The following is a 20,552-nucleotide window of genomic DNA, read 5'->3' on the forward strand; positions in this document are numbered from 1 at the left end:
ACAGGAAAAAACACGAAAAACGCAAAAAATTAAGAAAAATAGTTCCAATTTTCGAAATTTTTTGTCATATTTCTCAACTAAAAAATTGATTCTTACCCACAAAACTGTAACCAATTGTTATCATAATATTGCTCAAGTAGAAGGGGTTTCTTCAATATCCATTTGAGCCAGTAAAACGAAATAATCGTCAAAAAAACGCAAAAACTAGCCCGAAAATCAGCAAAATACATTAAAAACCAAAGAATTGTCATAAAATTTAGATGAATTTCCAGAAACCTTCAAACCACTACCGAAACCAGCCTAAAGTTAAAGCAAAATCATAACCAAACCTCTTAACGAAAACAAATGCAAAAAAACTGCTTCAAAATGCCGCACGTGAACAAAAAAATTCGCTCGCTTAGAGAAAATTTTTTCACACATCAATTTCTCGCTCTCTCAAAAATAGGGGTATGAACAAAAACCACTCTCTTTTCGCTCCGCTCTTCACTTTTGTTCAGCACCAAAATCACTCCAAATTTTTTCAAGCGTTTCATTTCCCGCTTCAAAAATCACTCCAATAAAATTGATTGAAAAAAAGGACTTCTCCAATACTCCTCTTCGAGTCGTAAAAAGACAGCTCCCCAATACAATTCAAATTCTTTGAATTGTAAAAAACCATGAGAAGTCCAATAATAGCCCCAGCTATCACTGTGCGGCTAATAATAAAAAATACCTGATTAAAAACATTTTGGCAACGCAAAACAGCAGAAAAAGAGCGCCAATTACAGGGCACATACAACGTTGCCGCGAAATACACTGTTGAGGCCCGATAGTTAAAAAAATTTAAGACTAAGGAAATAAAATGCAACTCAAAAAGAAGATTCTGATTTCAAATTATCCGTATCTTCAAATCAAACTTCAAAGCGTTTCAAGTAAAAAAAGCGTTATAATTATAACGCTTCGATGACCCCTATTCATTTTCATTTCCAGTTTACACTCTCAATTTGGACTTGAAAAATGAGTACAGAGGTCAATTTTATTGAGTGAGGTGAGTCATACATCCTCAAAAAACGTATCTGACGATTGATCTAAAAACATACAGAATGCAGCAACAAATGACGTTAGGCGCACAAATTCGGCTGCAGTGTGGTAGATGTCACTAAAAAATTCACACGTTGACTTCTCAGCGCGCGATCAAATGGTCGTAACAAAAATAGGAAGACAACAACTTTCGGTGACAACGACAAAAATCTGAAAGACAATGAAAACTGATATCAATTTCCTGAAAAACTCTTCTGAAGTACAAGTTGAGCAAAATTCCAAAAACTGCTCTGTAAAGCCCTTCAAATACCCTTTATGTTTGTTGAACAAACAAAGTCCACGTATCCGGTGAGAGCATTCTAAAACGCAAATTGGTATCAAACAGATCAAAAAAGCATCTATAAGTCCATTATATTTTCCGAATGGCCAAATACATTCCCAAACATACCGTTATGTTTTAATATAAGCGGGAATAAACTTTTGAGCGAACATATTCTAGTTAAAGCTAAACAAAACTGCCTCTAAAATGCTGGACTGCAAAAAATTAAGCTTGGAGCAGAACGCTCTACTACGCTTTTCCTGAGAATAATCAAGAACAAAAACGACTAACTTTCTACTTTTGACTTTTGTCAAACGTCTTGACCGAAACGCTTGTTTTCACGTGCGGCATTGACTTTCGCATCATGTTTGAAAATCATGTTTTTAAAAAAGCAACACATCGAAACAGAGAACATAACAATCTTAAAATTAATAATAAAATAGAAAACAACAAAAACAAAAGGAAAATTCATTAACTTTCTTTCATAGCATGTAATGAACAAATGGACATTCAAAAAGGTAATTAATGCAAATTTTGAGGCAAAAAGAGGGGCATTGATTGCAAACAATATTAAAAATTAATCCATGACCAACAAAAATTCTCCAGCAACTTATTATCAAACCCTAACGGAGTTTTTCTGACCCTTGAGGCTCAAAATACTTGAATAATGACTATAAATGTCATAAAACTGAAAAAAAAATGGCAAAAATTGTCAAAAAATTGCTAAAACTCGGGATTGCTAAAATTGCTAAAAATTGTCAAAAAATTGCTAAAAAAAACCTAACAAAACAAAAGAAAATAAAAATTGAAAAAAGCATATTTTATAAAAAAAAATTACTAAAATTTGTGACATTAAAAAGTTGAGAAACAATAAAAATTTGTCAATAATTTATTATCCAGCCCCTTCGGATGTTTTCGGGCCCCTGGATCTGGAATGGCCTGAATAAGGAAAATAAATGTCAAAAAAATTGAAAAATATTACATTTTGTTTTGTCAAAAAAAAATGCTAAACTTCGTGATGTTAAAAAATTGAAACCATTCCTTTTACCACTAGAAACTATGCTGTAACCTAATATTAAAACCTAGAGGAGTTTCCTTAAGACCTAGGGCTGATAACAAAAAAAATTCAAAAATTTTAAAAAAAGCTTTGCAAAATAGTAAAAATTTGCGTGCTTTTAGCGAGCGGTTGTTCGTCAGTAGCTAGAAACGGGGGGGGGGGGGGGGGGGGGGGGTTGGGGCGTGGTGCGGTGCACCAAGGGCTGATGGGGGCAACAGTGGGATGGGGGTGGGGTCAACAGCGCGCGGGGGGTCAACAGTGGAGGGGTCTTAAGAACCGCACTTCACACCATAAGTATAGGTCTCCAAAACAGTTTGAGCTGAAAGGCTCTAAGAGCACTTAATACCCACTGGGCGCTAATGGTTTTAACCCGTTTTGAGGACGAAAAGTCAAAAGCGTCAGACGAAAAATCGGTCAAGCGAAAAATCGCATCAAAAAGACCGACAGGACTAATATAATTGCTACAAACTTTGTTTGAGAGCAATTAAACACTATTTATGAGTAACAGGACATCAAACACAAATTGCTAAAAATCAGCTCATTGGGCACTTCATACCGGAAGTTCTGGCGAGTCATTTTCTAAAAACAAACAGAACTGCCCCAGTATCTAAGCTCCGTAGAAGAATCTTGGCATTTGCAACATTATTTTTAGCTTACTCTAAGAATAAACAGCAGTTTGAAAACAGGCAAAGTAAAAATAGATAACAAAAATCAAGAAAATCAAAATAATAATCAAAATAATAAAGAGTCATTAGCGGATGCGTTAGCGAATGTGCTGCAATATGCAGAAGCAAGGCGCAGCGTTCACAAAATACGAATTGCGGAAGCGGGAGATAAAGGCGCTCGTCGGGCTGCCCAAGCGCAAAACGCACGCTAGTCACTACCGTATAGAAAGTTTCCGGAAAGGATGACAAAAATTTTAACCAGTTTGTCGAAGCGCTTGAAAGCAATAATCAACGACATAATCCCAAATAATCAAGGACATAACAATCTAAGGTAACGATTAAAAAGCTCCGCACTATGAACATTTAAGAGGGCAGGTTGTTCAATTGAACGTCGAAAAAACAGAGCAGAAATTTCAAGAGTTTAAATTTAAACCTTTTACTTTGAGGGAAATCGGTAAAGTTATTGACAGTCTAGACAACAACAAATCATCAGGGCCCGGATACATCAATGGCTGGGCATTGAAGTCCGGAAAATATGCTATTGGAACCCATCTCCAGATTATATTTAATAACTGTACTCAAGAGAAAATTTTTCCAACAATTCTAAATGATGCACACATCAAACGGATTTTCAAAAATAGATGTTTCTGTTTTAACTATTTATCGTCCAATTTCGGTAACACCAACTTTTGCGAAAGTTTTTGAAAGACTTTTACTTAATCAGTTAGAAGAATATCTTGAAAAATATGCGCTCTTGACCAGAAAACATTTCGGTTTGCAATCTAGAAAGTCGTCTACTGATGCTGTGCTTTACTATATTGAAAAAAAAAAGAAATATGGAAGATAACAGCGACACATGTGCTGTGTTCTTGGATCTTGCAAAAGCTTGCAATTCAGTCTCACATGAGATCTCTCTCCATCAACAATTTCACTTCTCAAATCTTTTCTCACAAATCGATCACAATGCATAAAATTGGGTATTGACTCATCAGATAACAAAACTATTGATCAGGGTGCTCCACAAGGAACTGTGTTAGGACCTCTTATTATTCTGTTATATGTTAACAAATTTTCTGAAAAACTGGAAGGGCGAAAATGATATTGTTCAATTTGCGGATGATACTAGTATTATATGCAATTTTGGAATTAAGCAATTAAGTAAGGAACATATTCCACTAAAAATTGAAAAAATTAGAACAAACAGACAAATACTTGACAGAGAACCAACTTACTTTAAATGCCGATAAAACACAGATGTTATTCTTTACAAATCATACTAATTAGGAGCCAGAATATACTTTTAAAGATGAAGTTATCAAACCAGCTCATGCTTGTCGTTATCTTGAAGTACAAATTGATTCAAACCTAACCTTTGAAAAATCAGCTAAACTCAGCAAAAAGGCTAATGCAATTCGTTCTCTGTATCTTGTCAGAAATCAGATTCCTTTGAAAGTAAGAGCTGCTGTTTTCAAGTCAGTTGTACTCTCTCATCTTTCTTTCAGTGGAATATTCCTTCGAACTCTTACAGCAAAAAACATCAACCACTTTAATAGGCAAATTAACTGGGGAAAAGTTTTTTTTTCGACAAAAATTTGACCACTCCACTGATCTTCTCATTTAGGATCGTATCCTGCCAGCCGAATTGTTTATCTCAAAATTTAGCTTAATGAAGCTACAAACAGATATAAGAATAAAACACTGAATGCGAGGCCCGCTTCAAAGGGGAATGCCCAACTGATTCAAAGAGATGCTTTTGATGATTACAGCGACAACAACAGTTGGAATATTGGGCATAGCGCCAGACAAAAAAAATTGCAATTGAAAAAGCCTGGTCACCAGATGAATATGCAAGCGCATTTGCTGAACCTAATGATATGCTTACAACTAAAGTTGCGGATGCCATTAGTGAAATTAACAAGAACCACCAAAAAATCAATTCAGCACAAGAAAATATCAATTAGAAACCACCAAAATTCCAAAAATCAAGTCATACAAGTAGCACCAGTCACACAAAGTTTTGGAAGCACAATCCCGCGTTTTAAGTACAGTCGCCCAAGAAACCTGTATGGTGAAAAAGTTTGGACACCCCGACCCCGGCAGCCAAACATTACACAATCATACACAGCTCAACAACCTTACCAAACGATTTTAAAAAAAACTAATACAGTCACACAGAATGCCGTTTTTACCAGCTAATAGTACACTTTTTGAGATCCGTAAATCAATGCTTTTGTATTTTGCTATTCTTTTACTAAGATCAGGCGTCATGCGTTAATAGACACTGGAGAATTTGCATGCGCTATTCCGTATGAAATTTTTTTATGAAAAAGCTTAACTCGATTCGTTGAAACGCAGTCGGTGAAACAAAGGTTCAAGGAAAAGCCTGAATCACGTTTGGTGTCTCTAGGGAGCATATATACACAGAACAATTTCCAACTTTTCCGTATCTTGACAGCATTATATTAGGACCTCCACGTTTTGACAAACATTAGAATTAATTCTAAGGGGGCCATCTTCATCTCCACAAACAAACGATTTATAAACGAATCCCTAATAACTTAAATAACTGTCTGACCTAATGTGTCGGCGTCTAGGAAGACACATTTGGAGTATTCTAGAAGGTTCCAGCAGTGAAGTTTGGTGAAGGTCGTACCCAGTTCAGGTCTGGACATGAGAGCCAGATGAGCAGCATCGTGTGAGTCTACGGGGTCAACCTAAAACACATTCTTCGAAATGACATTTAACTAAAGTTCACGCAAATATGAGAGCAAAATGTCAGACAACTTTAATATTTTTATTGATCGGCTTTTGGCGTGCTCGAAACGAAGTGGAAAATAAATTTAACCAATTACAAATCCTCGCCTTGTTCTGAAAGACATCAATCGTATTTTCAACATCAATTAGCTGCCATCAGTTGTCATGCAAAGATGAAGTTCATCAGGCAACACCATTCAGGCAGCATTCCAAAATCAAAGCAATGCAGTTCACGCAACTGTGCAATGACACCCCAGTCGCAGCTGCTCCAATCATTGATAATATCAACATGTTTAGAGCAGTCAATTCATTTAAGACAAGCATTTAAGATCATAAGCATACGAAAACATGGAGGCTCGGTAATGTGCGCTCTCACATAAAGTTCCGACCCCGCTCATCCACATTTTTGGATTTTTGAGGAACAGCAATTTTCAAAAGGAAATGTGTATGAGCAAAAAGTTCGCCTCCAACGCAAACAACTCAGTGGACTAAAAATAATTCCGCATTAGATTGATGAGATCAGCCATTATTAAGACCAGACGAACAACAAAAATCAAACAACAATAACAATAAACATTAATTACATCCAAAACTTTAAATCCATTTAAAAACAACTTATTAACAAGTCAAAACATTCTCAGATAAAACTGAAACTAAAAAACACCGGCAAAAAAAAAATTGGCTTATAATATTATAAACAATTCATTTCAAAGTAATGAAAACTATTTAATAGCAATTGAAAACATCCAACGTGTTTATGATCAGATACGTTTTTAGGAGCACATTAAGACCTGTTATTATTCAATTTTTTATGCGGTTACAAAATGCACAACAAATAGAGACAACAAACAAAAATTCAATTGAAACTTGCGAGAAAACGCTGTAGAAGCCGTAAAGCAAGATTTTGCCCCCACAAAATATGTTCATTTGATCCTTCCTCGAACGCCAACAATGTGGTATGCATCCTCTCATTAATGAGTATAGGAAACAAATAGACAAAAAAAGAGAAACAGCAAAATTAAAAACCACTTTTGTATTTTTCGAAAACAATTAATTTTGAAGTCATGACAGCCATTAGCTACAAAAAAATTACATAGGTTCGCTTGTTCGTCCAAAGAACGCGCTTGAGACCTGCACTTATTCAGAATATGTCTTACGTCTATAAAAAACTTGAAATAGACAAAAATAAAAAAATTAGTTTACTTTTTGCGAAAAACGCGTGTCGAAGCCAGTAAATTTATAACGAATTCCTTAAAAACAATAGATTTTGTACACTTGCACCTTCACTAGGCGAAAGTAATGTCAAACATGATCGGTAATTAACAAGACGAAGAAACGGATAGACAAAAAAGAAAAATGTGTTAAAAGTGTTTTAAAAGTGTTTCTTTAAAGAATTGCTTCCAAAATCATGAAAGCCATCAGCTATCTACTCAAAGCAGAATATTGGCTCAATTATTCCTCTAAAAACCAACGAGACCAGTCATTATCCAAAAAATTTCATACAACTAAAAGGGAAACGTAAAAACTATAGTTAAAGACAAATGTAAAGAATTCAATCAAATTCTTCGAAGCCGTTATAACCATAATATATACCTTTAAAGACTTTTATATGTTCAATTTTCCCTTACTGTGAAAGACAATGTGTGTAATGTCAATAATCTGATAATCTGAAAAAAAAACGAGAAAAACGTGTGAAAAAGTGGCCAATGCCTAAAAATAAAAAATTTGAAATCTAGTAGTATCAAATCCAGAAAACCATAACTTAACGCATAAAATCGCAGAAAAAATTAGGTTTTAATTAAGTAGAATAAAGAGAAAGAAGCAGCTTTCTTTCTCTGCTGACACTAAGCTAAAAATGAGTGGCAAGTCAAAACGACCATAATCTTTCGGGAAAAGAAAATAGAAAAATTGAATTGGAACTGTTTAGGAAGCCAATTGGACCGTTCAACAGTGAGCTTTGATTTGAAATGTTCTGTTCTTTAATTAACATAAAAAGATCGATTTTTTTTTAAAAAAAGACCGACTGAATGCAATCTGAATTATTTTTGGTTTGTAACAGTCAAAGTTAGAACCAACACCAGCCTTGCTATTGCTGTTCATCCATTTGGAACACTCAATTGTTTCGAATGTTTTAGATCTAGATAACTTTTTAAGTAAAAGATCAAAAATAAATGCTGTGATTTTGATGATCATTGAGTAAAGTTAGCAAAAAACGGCAAAATTTTATTTCCAGACTACTCTTAATGGAAGTGAAAGATGTAGTTCAATTTGTTGTTTACGAAGATTGTGTTAGTTGTTTTTGAGTGTTACTTCAGGCAAATTCAATCAAAGTGGACTCAAGTAGCTTATTTCGGGCAATTTTTGATAATTCTGAATTTTGAAATACTTAGCAAAAATAAAGCAAAAATATTTACCGAAAATTTTTAGCAAAAATTATATCAATATAGTCAACAAGACTTATTTGTATCTAAAAATAATATCAAGTGTTATTGTTAACAATTTTTACACATTTTAGCCAAATTGACTAAATTTTTGGCAATGTAATTGGAAAATGTGAATAAAAACAACGGAACTCACTCTACTTTTCTAAGTTTATAACTCCATGTAAAAAACGAAAATCAAAAACATCTATTTTAATTCTATATTCTACACTGGATGAGCTTTCTAATGATACCACTCCCATCTCTCTACGATGGATATATCGATCGGTAAAAAATGTCTGAACAAAAAAAAACAGTTGAGTATATAGTTCCTCCCCAACTCAAGAGGGGTCGGAACAAAAATGACAAAGCTTAGTATCTGCAGAAATTATATACAATTGATTTACTTTAGCTTTGAAGATCTCAGTGAACTATGCAGAATCTGTAAAGAAAAAAAGTAGGTCCTCCATGGGTTGTTAGATAAATACGACAGAATTGTATTTAGCCTAAGAATCAAACTTTCTGTTGAATATTACGAGAACGACGCAATTTGCAAATTTACAAAAATTCAATTAATTTTCAAATCATAGGAAAGAGTGACATTTGGGCCATTGTTGAGACCAGATCAAATCGGTCAGACAAAAAAATTAAAAATATAGCAGGACAAGTACTGAAACACAATTAAAAAAATTTTGATCGACTAAACAAAAAAATAGACCTAGAAAATGAGTTTCAATTGGAAAGTTCAATGAGCATGTTTTTAAAGATATGTACCGACTATTAAGGCCCTTCAACGCAATCATCATCTATATGTGAAATATATTTATGAAAATTTTAACTAAATACTGATCTATAAATAAGGAGATAAGCCTGGAAATAGGCGTTTTTCGTCTGAGACAGTCTTGAGATTCTGACTTTCCGTCTAGGACCTCAGCCGTGGAATAATGACTATCATATACTTTATCCCAAATTTTAACATTATGATAAGTCATTACTTTGAATTTTGGAACTAAGTTCCCAGAAACAAAGAAGAAGTTAACATCTTTCCCGTCTTCTAGCGCTTGCGAGATTTCAAATATTACTCCTAAACTTTCAGGAAATTTTTGGCAAATTTTAGATAATCACTTTGAGCCATAACAACGAATTGCCAATACACGGGAAGCAAACTTTCGTTTAAGGACAAAATCCTGCAAAGCATGGATCAAACGCGCATATTGTAAATATGAACAGCAGTCAAATGAAACAACCGTAGCACAAAACTTCATACCTTTAGAACACCTGTTAACGCCAACAGTTGTGATTGTTGATATTGTGTTTTAGATATTGCCTACATATTATAACAGCTTGCCATTTAACGCAAAAGAAAAGGCTTTAGCACATTGGGTATATGCTCAATAGGTAAATTGGGTCACATGACAATTTAGCCAACCCCAAATTAACCAAACTGCCAAAATGCCATAAAACCCAATTTACCCCTTTTGACGTTTTGGTGCAATAACCCGATTACATATTAGCAGTTGGTATTAAAAGCATGCTTTATAAAAATTTAAGCGGATAAAAATGATTCGATGTTTCGTTATGAAGTTTTAAATCAAGTCCCACGGGCCGCTGAAGCATGGCTATTGAGGCATGGGTATTAGTGGTACTACATTCAAAACCTGAAAATATTCGTTATTACAATATTAATTATCCCACTTGAGGCCTTATGAAGCTCAATTTTCTTTCTGATAATTTTAACAACAGGGTAAAATATTGGGGAAAATCTGGGGATAATATGAGAATATTCTAGAACACGCGAGCAAAATTTTTGCAATAAAAAAGAACACAAGGCTACAATTATTGCTCCAAGCCGAGAGCAATTAAACAGCTTTCAATATAAGCTGAAAACTCAAAACAATTACTTAAAATTTAAGCGCTAAATTTTGGAATTCAGCTGCAAAGGAACTCAAGACATATTTCAAAACAAGGTTTATCAAGAAATTAGAACTGAGCTCACCTGAATGATTCGAGTAAACACTCTGGCTAACAATCCTCTGATCAAGGCTGTGACTGATGGCGTGATAATGATAACGAGGTCACGTGAGGTTGAGGTGTTACGCAAGGACTGTCCAAGCACTATTGCTCCATACGCATAACGATCATTTGTTGCTAGGGTCACAAAAGCTTCTTTGATCGATGACATTTTATCCACTCACTTCTTCTCAAACGTCAACTCGGTAACAATTTGAGGTCAAAGAGAGGAAAAATAATTTTCGATGAAATAAGAAAAATACTGCGTTTGTTCGCTAAATAATCAGTAATGAAGAGAATCAGCTTCGAACAGTCCAAAATCCGTCTATCTAATACAAGAGCGCCAGATACAATTCTACTCCAGGATTCTATTCCCTCAAACAGAAGATTTCAAACACCTCGCTCCTTTCGAGCAATATGGGCGCTCGGAATATCAAATCAGAGCCGATCTGAAACACGAAAAAACCTTACTAACATTCTCATTAACAAGCATAACCGACTAACGTCGGGCTAATAATAATAATAATAATAATAATAATAATAATAATAATAATAATAATAATAATAATAATAATAATAATAATAATAATAATAATAATAATAATAATAATAATAATAATAATAATAATAATAAAATGTTCGTAGTGCCATTGTCATAAAATATTAGCAAGAAAGTACATACATTGTACAAATACAATCGGTTACAATTTGTGACACTACAAGGTCGCCATTAAACCTATCTGGTTTGTTTGCAGGCGCCTCACGGAAGAGTTGTGCAATTTTAGTTGAAAGAATAATAAAAAAGTGTTTAAAAATGAAAAGTTGTCCTAATCAGTAGAGATTAACTAAAGAAACTGTGTTTGTAGCTATCAAAAATTTTGCTCTAATGAGCATGAAAGAGTCTGTCTAGCAGGTCCTGGTTACCAGTTATATAAAGATTCAAAAATGTATGGCAAAATTCTTTTATGTTTGCCTCTTTTATTGTTCTAACATCTTCAATAAAAGTGTTGTTCTAATTCAATGCCATTTTAAGCATCCCAAGAACTCTACATTTCAATGAATTACTATCGAATCTTTGTCTGCTAATTTTTACAAACTGTCCTCGTTTTCTCTTTTTCATGATATAATTAAGGTCCGAGTCCGCTATTATGGTTGAAAAAATTTCACTTAGCGGTTGCTTTTTTATTAGTTTTACTAGTAGTTTGAATATTTCAAAAGCAAGTAACTCTGATGCGTTGCTCATCAAATTGTGAACTCGTACTCGCTCGATTGACTCGTACTTACGGTTCCAGAAAATTCTTAAAGTTCTTATTTTTAAAATTCTTTTAATTAATAAGTTGATTGGTTTTAAAAAATTTTCGTTAGTAGATCCGTAGATCAAAATTCCGTATTGTACTATCGGTTTGACATAAATTTTAAAAATTTTAAGAAGCTGTGTTCTTGTAAAAATAAGGCGTAATCAGTAAAAAAAGGGAACAAAATTTTAATATGATCTTTGAAATTCAACTGGTCGTCTATTATTAATCCTAGATACCTAAAAGAGCTGGTTTGTTCAATTTTCGCTCGGTTAAATGTTGTTTTGTGCTGTTTTAGATTGCGTCCTTTTCCAAACACCATGTGTTCTGTTTTTGTTGTGTTAATTGTCAGTTTGTTTTTATGAAACCAAATCGCAACTGCGGCTAGTGCGGCATCGTGATTTTTTCCTACAGTCTCAATATTACCTTTATTAGAAACAACTGTATCGTCAGCATGAAGTATAGTTTGGTTTTCTATTGACTTTAGAGTTGGAATGTCGTTTAGGTAGATAATGAAAAGCAGTGGATCGAGAATTGATCCTTGCGGGACTCCACAATTAACGTTTTTCTTTTCAGATTCAACTTTTTCTATTTTAATATATTGAAGTCGGTCTTTCAGATAGGATTCAAGCATTCTCAGTACCGTTCCTCAGAGTCCGTAGTGCTCACACTTTTTCAGCAGTAGCTCATGGTTCACTGTATCAAAAGCTTTTTTTAGATCAATAAAAGTGCATTTAGTTATGTTTTTTGATTTAAACCAGTTTGCTCTAATTACTTCAGTTAAGGATGCTATGGCGTCAACAGTACTTAATTTGCTTCGAAAACCAAATTGATTTTTTGAAAATGTGTTGTTTTTGCTCAAAAACGTATAAATTCCTATATAAAAGTTTTTCAAAGTTTGCCAATGGTTGGAAGAAGTGAGATTGGTCGGTAGTTTGTGGGTTTGCTACGATCACCGCTTTTGAAAAACGGCACATCTTTGGCTATTTTCAGGCACTGTGGAAACACGCCAAGTTTCAGACACTCATTATATAATGTTTCAAGTAGTGGACTAATTTCCCGAGACATTTTTTGAGAAAAAAGTAGTTTATGTTGTGGCAGTCTAAACTAAAATTTGATGGAAGCACTCGCAGTGTGTCAATGATTTCGGAACTGGTTATTGGGAAACAGAACATGGTATTTGTTTTAGTTTCGATTTTATACTTCTGCTTTGGATCAAACGCTTTTGCTAGCTCTACTCCAATGTTTTCGAAAAAATTGTTAAAGGTTTCTATGTTTTCTACTATTTGTTTATTGTGGTGAGTCGTTAAAGTTTTGCCTGATGTTTCATTGAAGAGACTGAAGAAGTTCCTTTTGCTATTGGCTGCTTCTTTTTCGATCTTTTGGTAAAAAATGTCTTAGTTTTTGTTTGATTAGATTTCTGACAAGTTTGCATTGAGCCCTGTAATCATTTTGCGAAACATTATTTTCTGGGTTTTGTAAACACAATTTTCTTAGGAACTTTTTTTGCCGCAGCATTTTTCACCTGATTATCTATCCATGTTTCTTGTACTCTTGTTTTAGTTGAACTTATTATTGGTAGAGTTTCGTCTAGGGTTATAATCAAAATTTCATGCAGTTTTTCAAAAGCCTTATCGGGGGACCATTCACTACCATTACAAAAAATTATTTTTAATTTGTCCATCAAGATATTGTTGAGGTCTTCGACAAATTTACGATTCTCTAATTTGACCCATTTTCTTGTAAAATTTTCGTGCCTATTGGACGAGTTTTCCAGAGATTGTTCACATGTTAGTGTTACTGTATGATGGTCTGAAATGCCGGAATCATTAGTGTGGACAGAAGACAGAGTGTTTGAAAAAAAAACACATCCAGTGTTGATTTCGTGCTCGAGGTTTCGCGTGTTGGTTCAATGCTTTCAACTATAGAGAGGTTATTTCCTGCCAGCAACGTAACTATTTTCCGGAAGTTTGCACTATTAACCAAAAAGTTAATGTTGAAGTCTCGGCATAGTACATGCTTATCTTCAGGATCAATTGGTAAGCTATCTAAGTAATTTTCTAGCCTTTATAAATTCACATTGTTTTGTTTTCTAGGTGGAATATAAATACAAGTAATAATCAAATAATTCTGCTTATCCGCTTTGATCTTTATTGTAAGAGCCTGCAGATCGTTGTGATCGCATTTTTTCACTCCAACAAAATCCAAGTCGTTCATTACAAAAATTCTTACTCCACCCCCTCTTTTCATTCTCTCACAGCTGCAAAGTTTTTGGTATTCTCTCAATGAGAATTGTGACGTTTCGTAGTGGTTCTTAAGCCAAGTTTCTGTCAGGCAAAGTGCTATAGGTTTAGATTTTAACGTTTCTAAATGAATGTTTAGCAGATCAAAGTTTTTCTGAAGGGAACGTATGATCTGTAGAATGATGGTTTCCTTATTTAAAATCATCTGTTTGTGTAAGTTTGGGGAATGTAATAAAGAAATAACTAAACTAAATATTTACTGCAACTGGCCTTGATTTTGGTGTGCTGTAGTTTAGCAAAAGAACATGTCTTCAGCTTGCTGATAGGTCCCACTTTACCTTTTTTATAATTTTTTCTCCTCCCCCTTCTTTTTTTAAAAAATAGATGTAGAGCGCGAAAAAAAGAAAGCAAGTGTTTATTCGCGGATATCGCACATAGACGCTGCAATAGCCGAGTTATTTCTCACATTCATTGCCTTTGTCAGTCGCGTATTTCGCGGCGAGGCAAAGAACGGCACGCGGAAATCGCAAGCAGAGAATAACTCAGCCTGAAAAAAAAATAAATAGGAAAAAATGAGAAAGAAACAGTTTTTGGTTTTTGAATGTTTTAGAAAAGAAAAAAAACACACAAATCCCTAATGGCTGCATTGAACATCTCTCCCGTCGTTGTGACGATAACTATTACAAATTAAACCATAAACAGTCGAAGCAAACACAAAGAATTGAGTCTGGGCTCAAGCTTGTTTCTCATTGTTTTGTATTTCAGTTATTGTTATCGACAAACTGTCTTTTCTTGGGCGGAGAGGTTATGTTTTCCTCGGATCGCCTGTCCGGTTTTTCGTTGTTGTAGTTTTCTTTTTTAATTGCCTTTACTCCAGCTCGTTGACTCTCATAAACTTCGGTTTGTTTATGCCGTTATCAACAAGCACTGACACTACACAGTTGTGTGTTCACACAATCATGTCGCGTTTTTTTAGCTTCGTTGGCTATACTCGCTTCAATCTCTGGGAGGGGTTCGTTGATATGGATGTTTTTTTCTATTGATGGGATTGTTTTTCTTTTTGAGGTGCTATCTTTTTTTAATAGACGTTGTTTTTGTCATCAAAATATAAGAATTTGCAGATTACCGACGGCAATTGTATCGCGTTTCCAGTGTTGGGCAGTATATAGCAAGCTTTTATGTTCTCAAAGGGAATGTGAAATTTCAAAAAATTTTGAAAAAAACTTTAGTGTTTCTGCAGTCACATCGTTAACTTTTCTCGCATCGAATGGGGGGTTCACGATAATAATGGAATCCTTCCTTGTATAACGCTCTTGAGCGCGCAAGCGATCGTTCAAATTTTTTGTTACCTTCTTAAGGTTATCGATTTCTTCCGACTGTTTTTGAGAAAATTTTTTAACTTTTTCTAGCTCGGAAACTATTGTATTTACCTCGTCTTCTGTGTAATTTTTACTCACAAGACCTGAAGAGCCTGGGTTTCCACTTGCATCGTCCATTGAATCCATCAAATGATGATAAGAGATAACAAATGCTGTACGATTTAACAGAATAACGAGAAAAAAGAACTGAATATAAAGTTCTTATGCAACGGTTTAGCGAGGCTAGCTTTAGCTTTTGACGGTGCGTGAAGTGAGCGCAGCGGAGAGGGGGGTTGCATCTGGGGGGGTTGGGTTGTTGTCGCCCTTCACACCATAAGTATAAAAGAGTCCAAAACAGTTTCTCTGATTCACATACTTGGAGACTAGTGAGCTGAAAGGCTCTTAGAGAACGTAAGACCTGTTGGGTGCTACCTGTTTATCCCCTTTTTGAGGACGAAAATTCAAATGGCTCAAACGAAAAATCAGTCAAGCAAAAAATCACATTAAAAAACATAGCCGGCAGAATACGGGAAACAACTCGAAGAGTCGTGCAAAAAACTTTTATCAAACTCTTATTTCAGAAATAAGAAAAAAAGCAATCTCAGTTGGTAAAACTCAATTTTTAGTGAGAAATGTGGGTAGGTAGTTTGGTGTGTAGGTGTGTGTGTGTGCGTGTGGGGGGAGGCAAGGTGTGGAGGGGGTGGTAGTTGGGGGAGGGGATAGTTTAGATAGGTTGGGGGGACTTATACGGGATCGAAAGGTCTCGAAATGACCTTTAAACTTTGAATATTACCATCAGTTCTTAATTACTATACATCACAAACTAAGCTACTTTTAAAGTCCAATGTTCGAAAACAGAAGTCAACTTTCGTAAATCGAAGTCAAAATTCAAGTCACGACTTCAGCTAAAAAACCTTGTAGGATCGCAATACTCCTCGTCGAGTCGTAAAAGACCAACAGGACTATAATTGCCACAATCTTCGTGGAGGGCAATTAATAAGCATAACGCGGGCCACGAAAAACAAGTTGAAAAGATCGCACCTATAGGGTGTTGGTGAATAAGAACCATCCTAATATTCAACTAACAGCTGAAGTGTTTCCTTCCCACTCAATTGAATGATCTATTAATAGAGTCCCGAAAATTAATTTAACAAGTTTTTACATAATGACTTACTATATAATGGCACGTGCTCTGAAACTTGGGTGGGGGTTGGCTTTGTTCACGTGAGACAGTTCTCCAAGAGGACTATTCCGTGGCACAGAATGTAATTAAAAGAGTCTTTGAACAACACAAGAATTATCGGTCAAAGAAAACCTCCACATAGCAACCTGATGCGGCACGCACGGTCGGGAATTTTTCAGAATTTGTCCACAATGATGGATACTTACCAAATCATAGAAATGATAGGTTAACTAGTTATTGAGAAAATCCAATGCAAATGATTCAGAGGAACAAAAAAATTTGCAAAGGATTCCAACTACTTCAGAGAGCACAAGGAAGCAAGCGAAGCTTCAACTAGTTTGATCTCAACAACTGGAATCAACAGAGCAACAAAAGGCATCTTGAAACAACGGAAAAATCTCAAAGCTAGTTACAGCACGATGAGAGGAAACACATTTTGAGTAAAATTTACGGAATTTCAAAACAATATAGAACTGATAGAAAAACCATTCAGAAATTCAATCAAGTGTAGGACAGAGTTAACCAAAGTACATCTGGTTTAAATTTTATTTTCCTTTATCGCGTTTATAGGGTTTTATAAGTTTTATTGATTTCATCGTCTGCCAACTTATAAATCAGAAAGCTGTCACCATTATTTCTAATTCTATAAAAAAAACAATAAAGTTTTAACTCCCATTTAAATATTACCATAAACAATTAGCAACAAGTACTCAATTAAACTGACAGAAAGGACAGACAAAGCACCAGGAACACAAAAAAAACAATCCCTAGCGGAAGCAGCCTTGATGTAATTTTGTTTTCGGTAAACATTGAGAGAAGAGCTGTTGAGATGTAAACTAGTATGAAGAGGAAACTTAGAGCGTCATGCATCTTTTTACAAAAAGGTGGCCAGGGAAAGTAAAAAGATCACACGAGTGAATATAAAACTGATTGACCGACAAAAGACCCGCAACCAATGCTACATAATCACTGCAATCTACTAATTAAATCTATGTTATCAAGTTTTCAGTACTTCGCCAGTAAGGACAAATATTCTCTTCGCGTGGCTCCTATATTTCTTTAGAAATACAATTAATTTACCATTTTTTTAAGGCAGAATCTCTTGAAGTTGTGCGATTACTTCCGGTACAGAACCAAGAAAAAATTCAAGTTATTAAGTAACGAATATAATTTCATTTCTAATTAAATGCTGGAGACACGCAAAAACAAACATTTGTCCCTAAAGACAAAAGATTGACTTGGTACTATTTGAAAATTGACTTAATGTTCTGACACATAACGATACATTCCGCAATATATTTTTAACAAAGTTGACAAATGAACAAACTTGAAAATCGAAAAATGAAGATCAGTAATGTGCGTTTGCACATAAAGTTCCGAACCCCCTCAACTACATTTTTGGCTTAATTAAACTCTTATATTGTCCGAAAACAATTGTTGTATCCATTGAAACTCACTCTAAAATTGGACTACAGAAAAATAATTCATGCCTCAAAAAAGCGCTGATGATTCATGCTAATAAGGAGACATGACACACAACAAAACGAAAAAAAAAACCTTATGACCAAAAATGAAGGTCCATCTATTTCTTCAAAAAGAAAAGCTCAAAAACAAAGTCAAAATAGCCTCAGAAAAATCTAAGTTAAATAAATTTATTTGCATTTCACTAGAAAAGATATAGGACCTGGCATTATTGAGACTAATTAACAAGTACACAAAAACGAAAAAGGCAAATAAAAAAACAAATCAAGGCAAAAATAAAGAAATCAATTATTGCGCAAAAACGATGTCCAATGCTTAAAAATCGTCATCTACTCACTAAAAAACATCAAATAACATTAACTGGACCTGCTTAGAGCGTCAATAAAATGACGTGCCGTTTAATTAGTAAGTAAATTGGACAAGACAGCAAAAAAGAACCACAAAAATGTCCAAAAATTAAAAAGTCGTAGCTTCAACGCCAAAAAAACATTATTTGAAAAAAACAACAGCAAAGAAGACTATATCATAATTCAGCTGAAAATAAATTGACCTCTTTGCTTGCTGAGACAACGGTACAAGATGAAAAAACTCAGACAAATATGGCAAGTCTGAAAAATTAAATAAATCCTGATAAGGATGACTTTTAATCACAGTAAAAGACAACCATAAGTTTTCAACTAAAGACCAGAAACAGGTCAACTTTTTACTGTCTATTGAAGATGGCATTACAGAGGCTAAGTAAAACGACAACATAATAACAAATACGGGCGCAACGAATTTTTACGAAAACAGTGTTGAATACGAAAACGTCATAGCTTGTCGCTGAGTTATTCATGCATGTTCATTGGCATCCAATTGCACGTAAATTTGATTGGTCAATACTTGAGCGGTACCTTTAAAAGATTCTGGTCTGTAATTAACTTTAGAAAAAAACAAAAAAGGCAAATCCCTTTTGCAGCGACCCAGGCAAACAGCACCCCTTTCCAATTAGGATAGTTTTTGAATTTAAAAATCTCCAATTAAACTAAAACTAAACGTGCTATCGAAACGAACTTCCACGAGAACCAGACGTAAAATTAGCCCTTATCTGTATAAACGACAATTTTATCAGCAATTTTCATTTTTGCACTACAGTTGAAGTGGGACAGAAATGGGCAAACATTTAAAACGGATAAAGAAAACCTTTTTCGTGAAAAATGAACAAATGCTAAAGTTCAAAAATTTAGACAAAAAATAGCTAAAAGAGTTGGTTCCAACAAATCAGTAATTCTATTTTATTTGACTTAAAACAAAAGAAACTATCGTTAGGACTTTTTATCCGAATAGATTGAAATTTTTCAGCAGATTACAAAAATTAAGAAAATTGTGAGCAAAAAAAAACAGGAAAAACCTTTGACGCTTAAAAGTGAAAAAAATCTTTTAAAATTGATATTATATGCTAGGCATGCTTTCTAATGATATCACTCACAACCTACGATGAACAGTCCGATCAGCAAAATTGACTGAAGAAAGTAAGAAAACCCAATTGAGAAATTAGTTCCTTTCCACTAAATGGGTCAGAACAAATAGAGCAAGTAGAACCCATGGGTCAATTTTTCCAGGACAAAATTATTTAACAAATACAGTTAATCAATATTTGAAATGCCATCACCTTTTGAAAAAAATTGTAATGAATTAGGATAAACAAAAATTAACAGCGAAGAAGTCGCAAAGAATAATACAACACTGACAGAGTCGAAAGACAATCCAAATCTTTTTTCGTTGCAAAAACCACGGATGAGACCTAAACTGGCTTTGATATCGCTGAGGGGATGTTTAAACAGGCCATTGTTCCAAATGATGGCGTAAAAAATGTTAAGGCAAAAAGAAATTCTTAACGAATCAAAATAAATCTGTTCTGTAATTAACTTCAGAAAAAACAAAAAAGGGGTAAAGAATTAAAAAGGGTAAAGAAAAACCTTTTTCGTGAAAAATCTAAATTAAAGTTTTTTCATCCAACTTAGTTTTTTCATCCAACTAAATTAAAATTTTCAAGCAGATTGAATAAATTACGAAAATTACAAATTAACGGGAAAAACCTTCGACTCTTAAAATGTGAAAAAATATCTTTTTTAATTTGATAATATATGCTGGGCACGCTTTCTAATGATATCACTCACAACCTACGATGAACAGTCCTATCAGCAAAACTGACTGAAGAGTGTAAGAATCAGTCTGAAAAACTGACTGAAAAAATAGCCCTCATCTGTATAACCGATGATCGACGAGAATCGACTGAACAAATTAAGAAAACCCAGTTGAGCATATAGTTCCTTCCCACTTAAGTGGGTCGGAACAAATAGAGCAAGTAGAACAAGTGGACCAATTTAGAAACGACAAAACTAATTACCAAATACAATTGCTCAATCTATGATGTCCCATCTAATTCGGGCGAAAGTGCTATTTCATGGTCGTAGAAAAAAAATTTGGGCACCCACAAAAATTGAGTTCAGATTTCATCTGTTCATTAATTTTTCAGGTATCCACAGAAAAGTGAGTTTCGACCCATTTTTTCAACATCTATTCATGTCAAACTATTTATGTGAAAATATACTACCCGATTTTCAAAAATTGTGATAACTGAGATCTTAAAAAAATGAAGAATTACGAAAATCGAATCAGGACAAAAGTTTAACATTCGTGCTCTTAACGTCTACTATCAGTCAACAAAAATCTTACACAACCACAATTAAAGATTAATTACTAT

General features: G+C 34.3%; 1 protein-coding gene across 3 annotated transcripts in view; it reads right to left on the reverse strand.

Annotated features, from left to right (window-relative positions):
- The window catches only part of LOC142348837 (glycogenin-1-like), a 46,730-nt gene that overhangs the window by 22,691 nt on the left and 3,487 nt on the right, over window positions 1-20,552 (reverse strand). For all 3 annotated transcript variants that reach the window (XM_075400372.1, XM_075400374.1, XM_075400373.1), the window contains exons 2-3: window positions 10,232-10,694; window positions 5,637-5,775 (exon numbers count right to left, since the gene is read on the reverse strand). In XM_075400372.1, coding sequence (XP_075256487.1) covers window positions 5,637-5,775; window positions 10,232-10,417 — 325 coding nt within the window. In that variant the 5' untranslated portion in view covers window positions 10,418-10,694. The remainder of the gene's footprint in view (window positions 1-5,636; window positions 5,776-10,231; window positions 10,695-20,552) is intronic.

This window comes from Convolutriloba macropyga, chromosome 10, assembly GCF_964194025.1.
Source record: "Convolutriloba macropyga chromosome 10, txConMacr16.3, whole genome shotgun sequence".
NCBI lineage: Eukaryota > Metazoa > Xenacoelomorpha > Acoela > Convolutidae > Convolutriloba > Convolutriloba macropyga.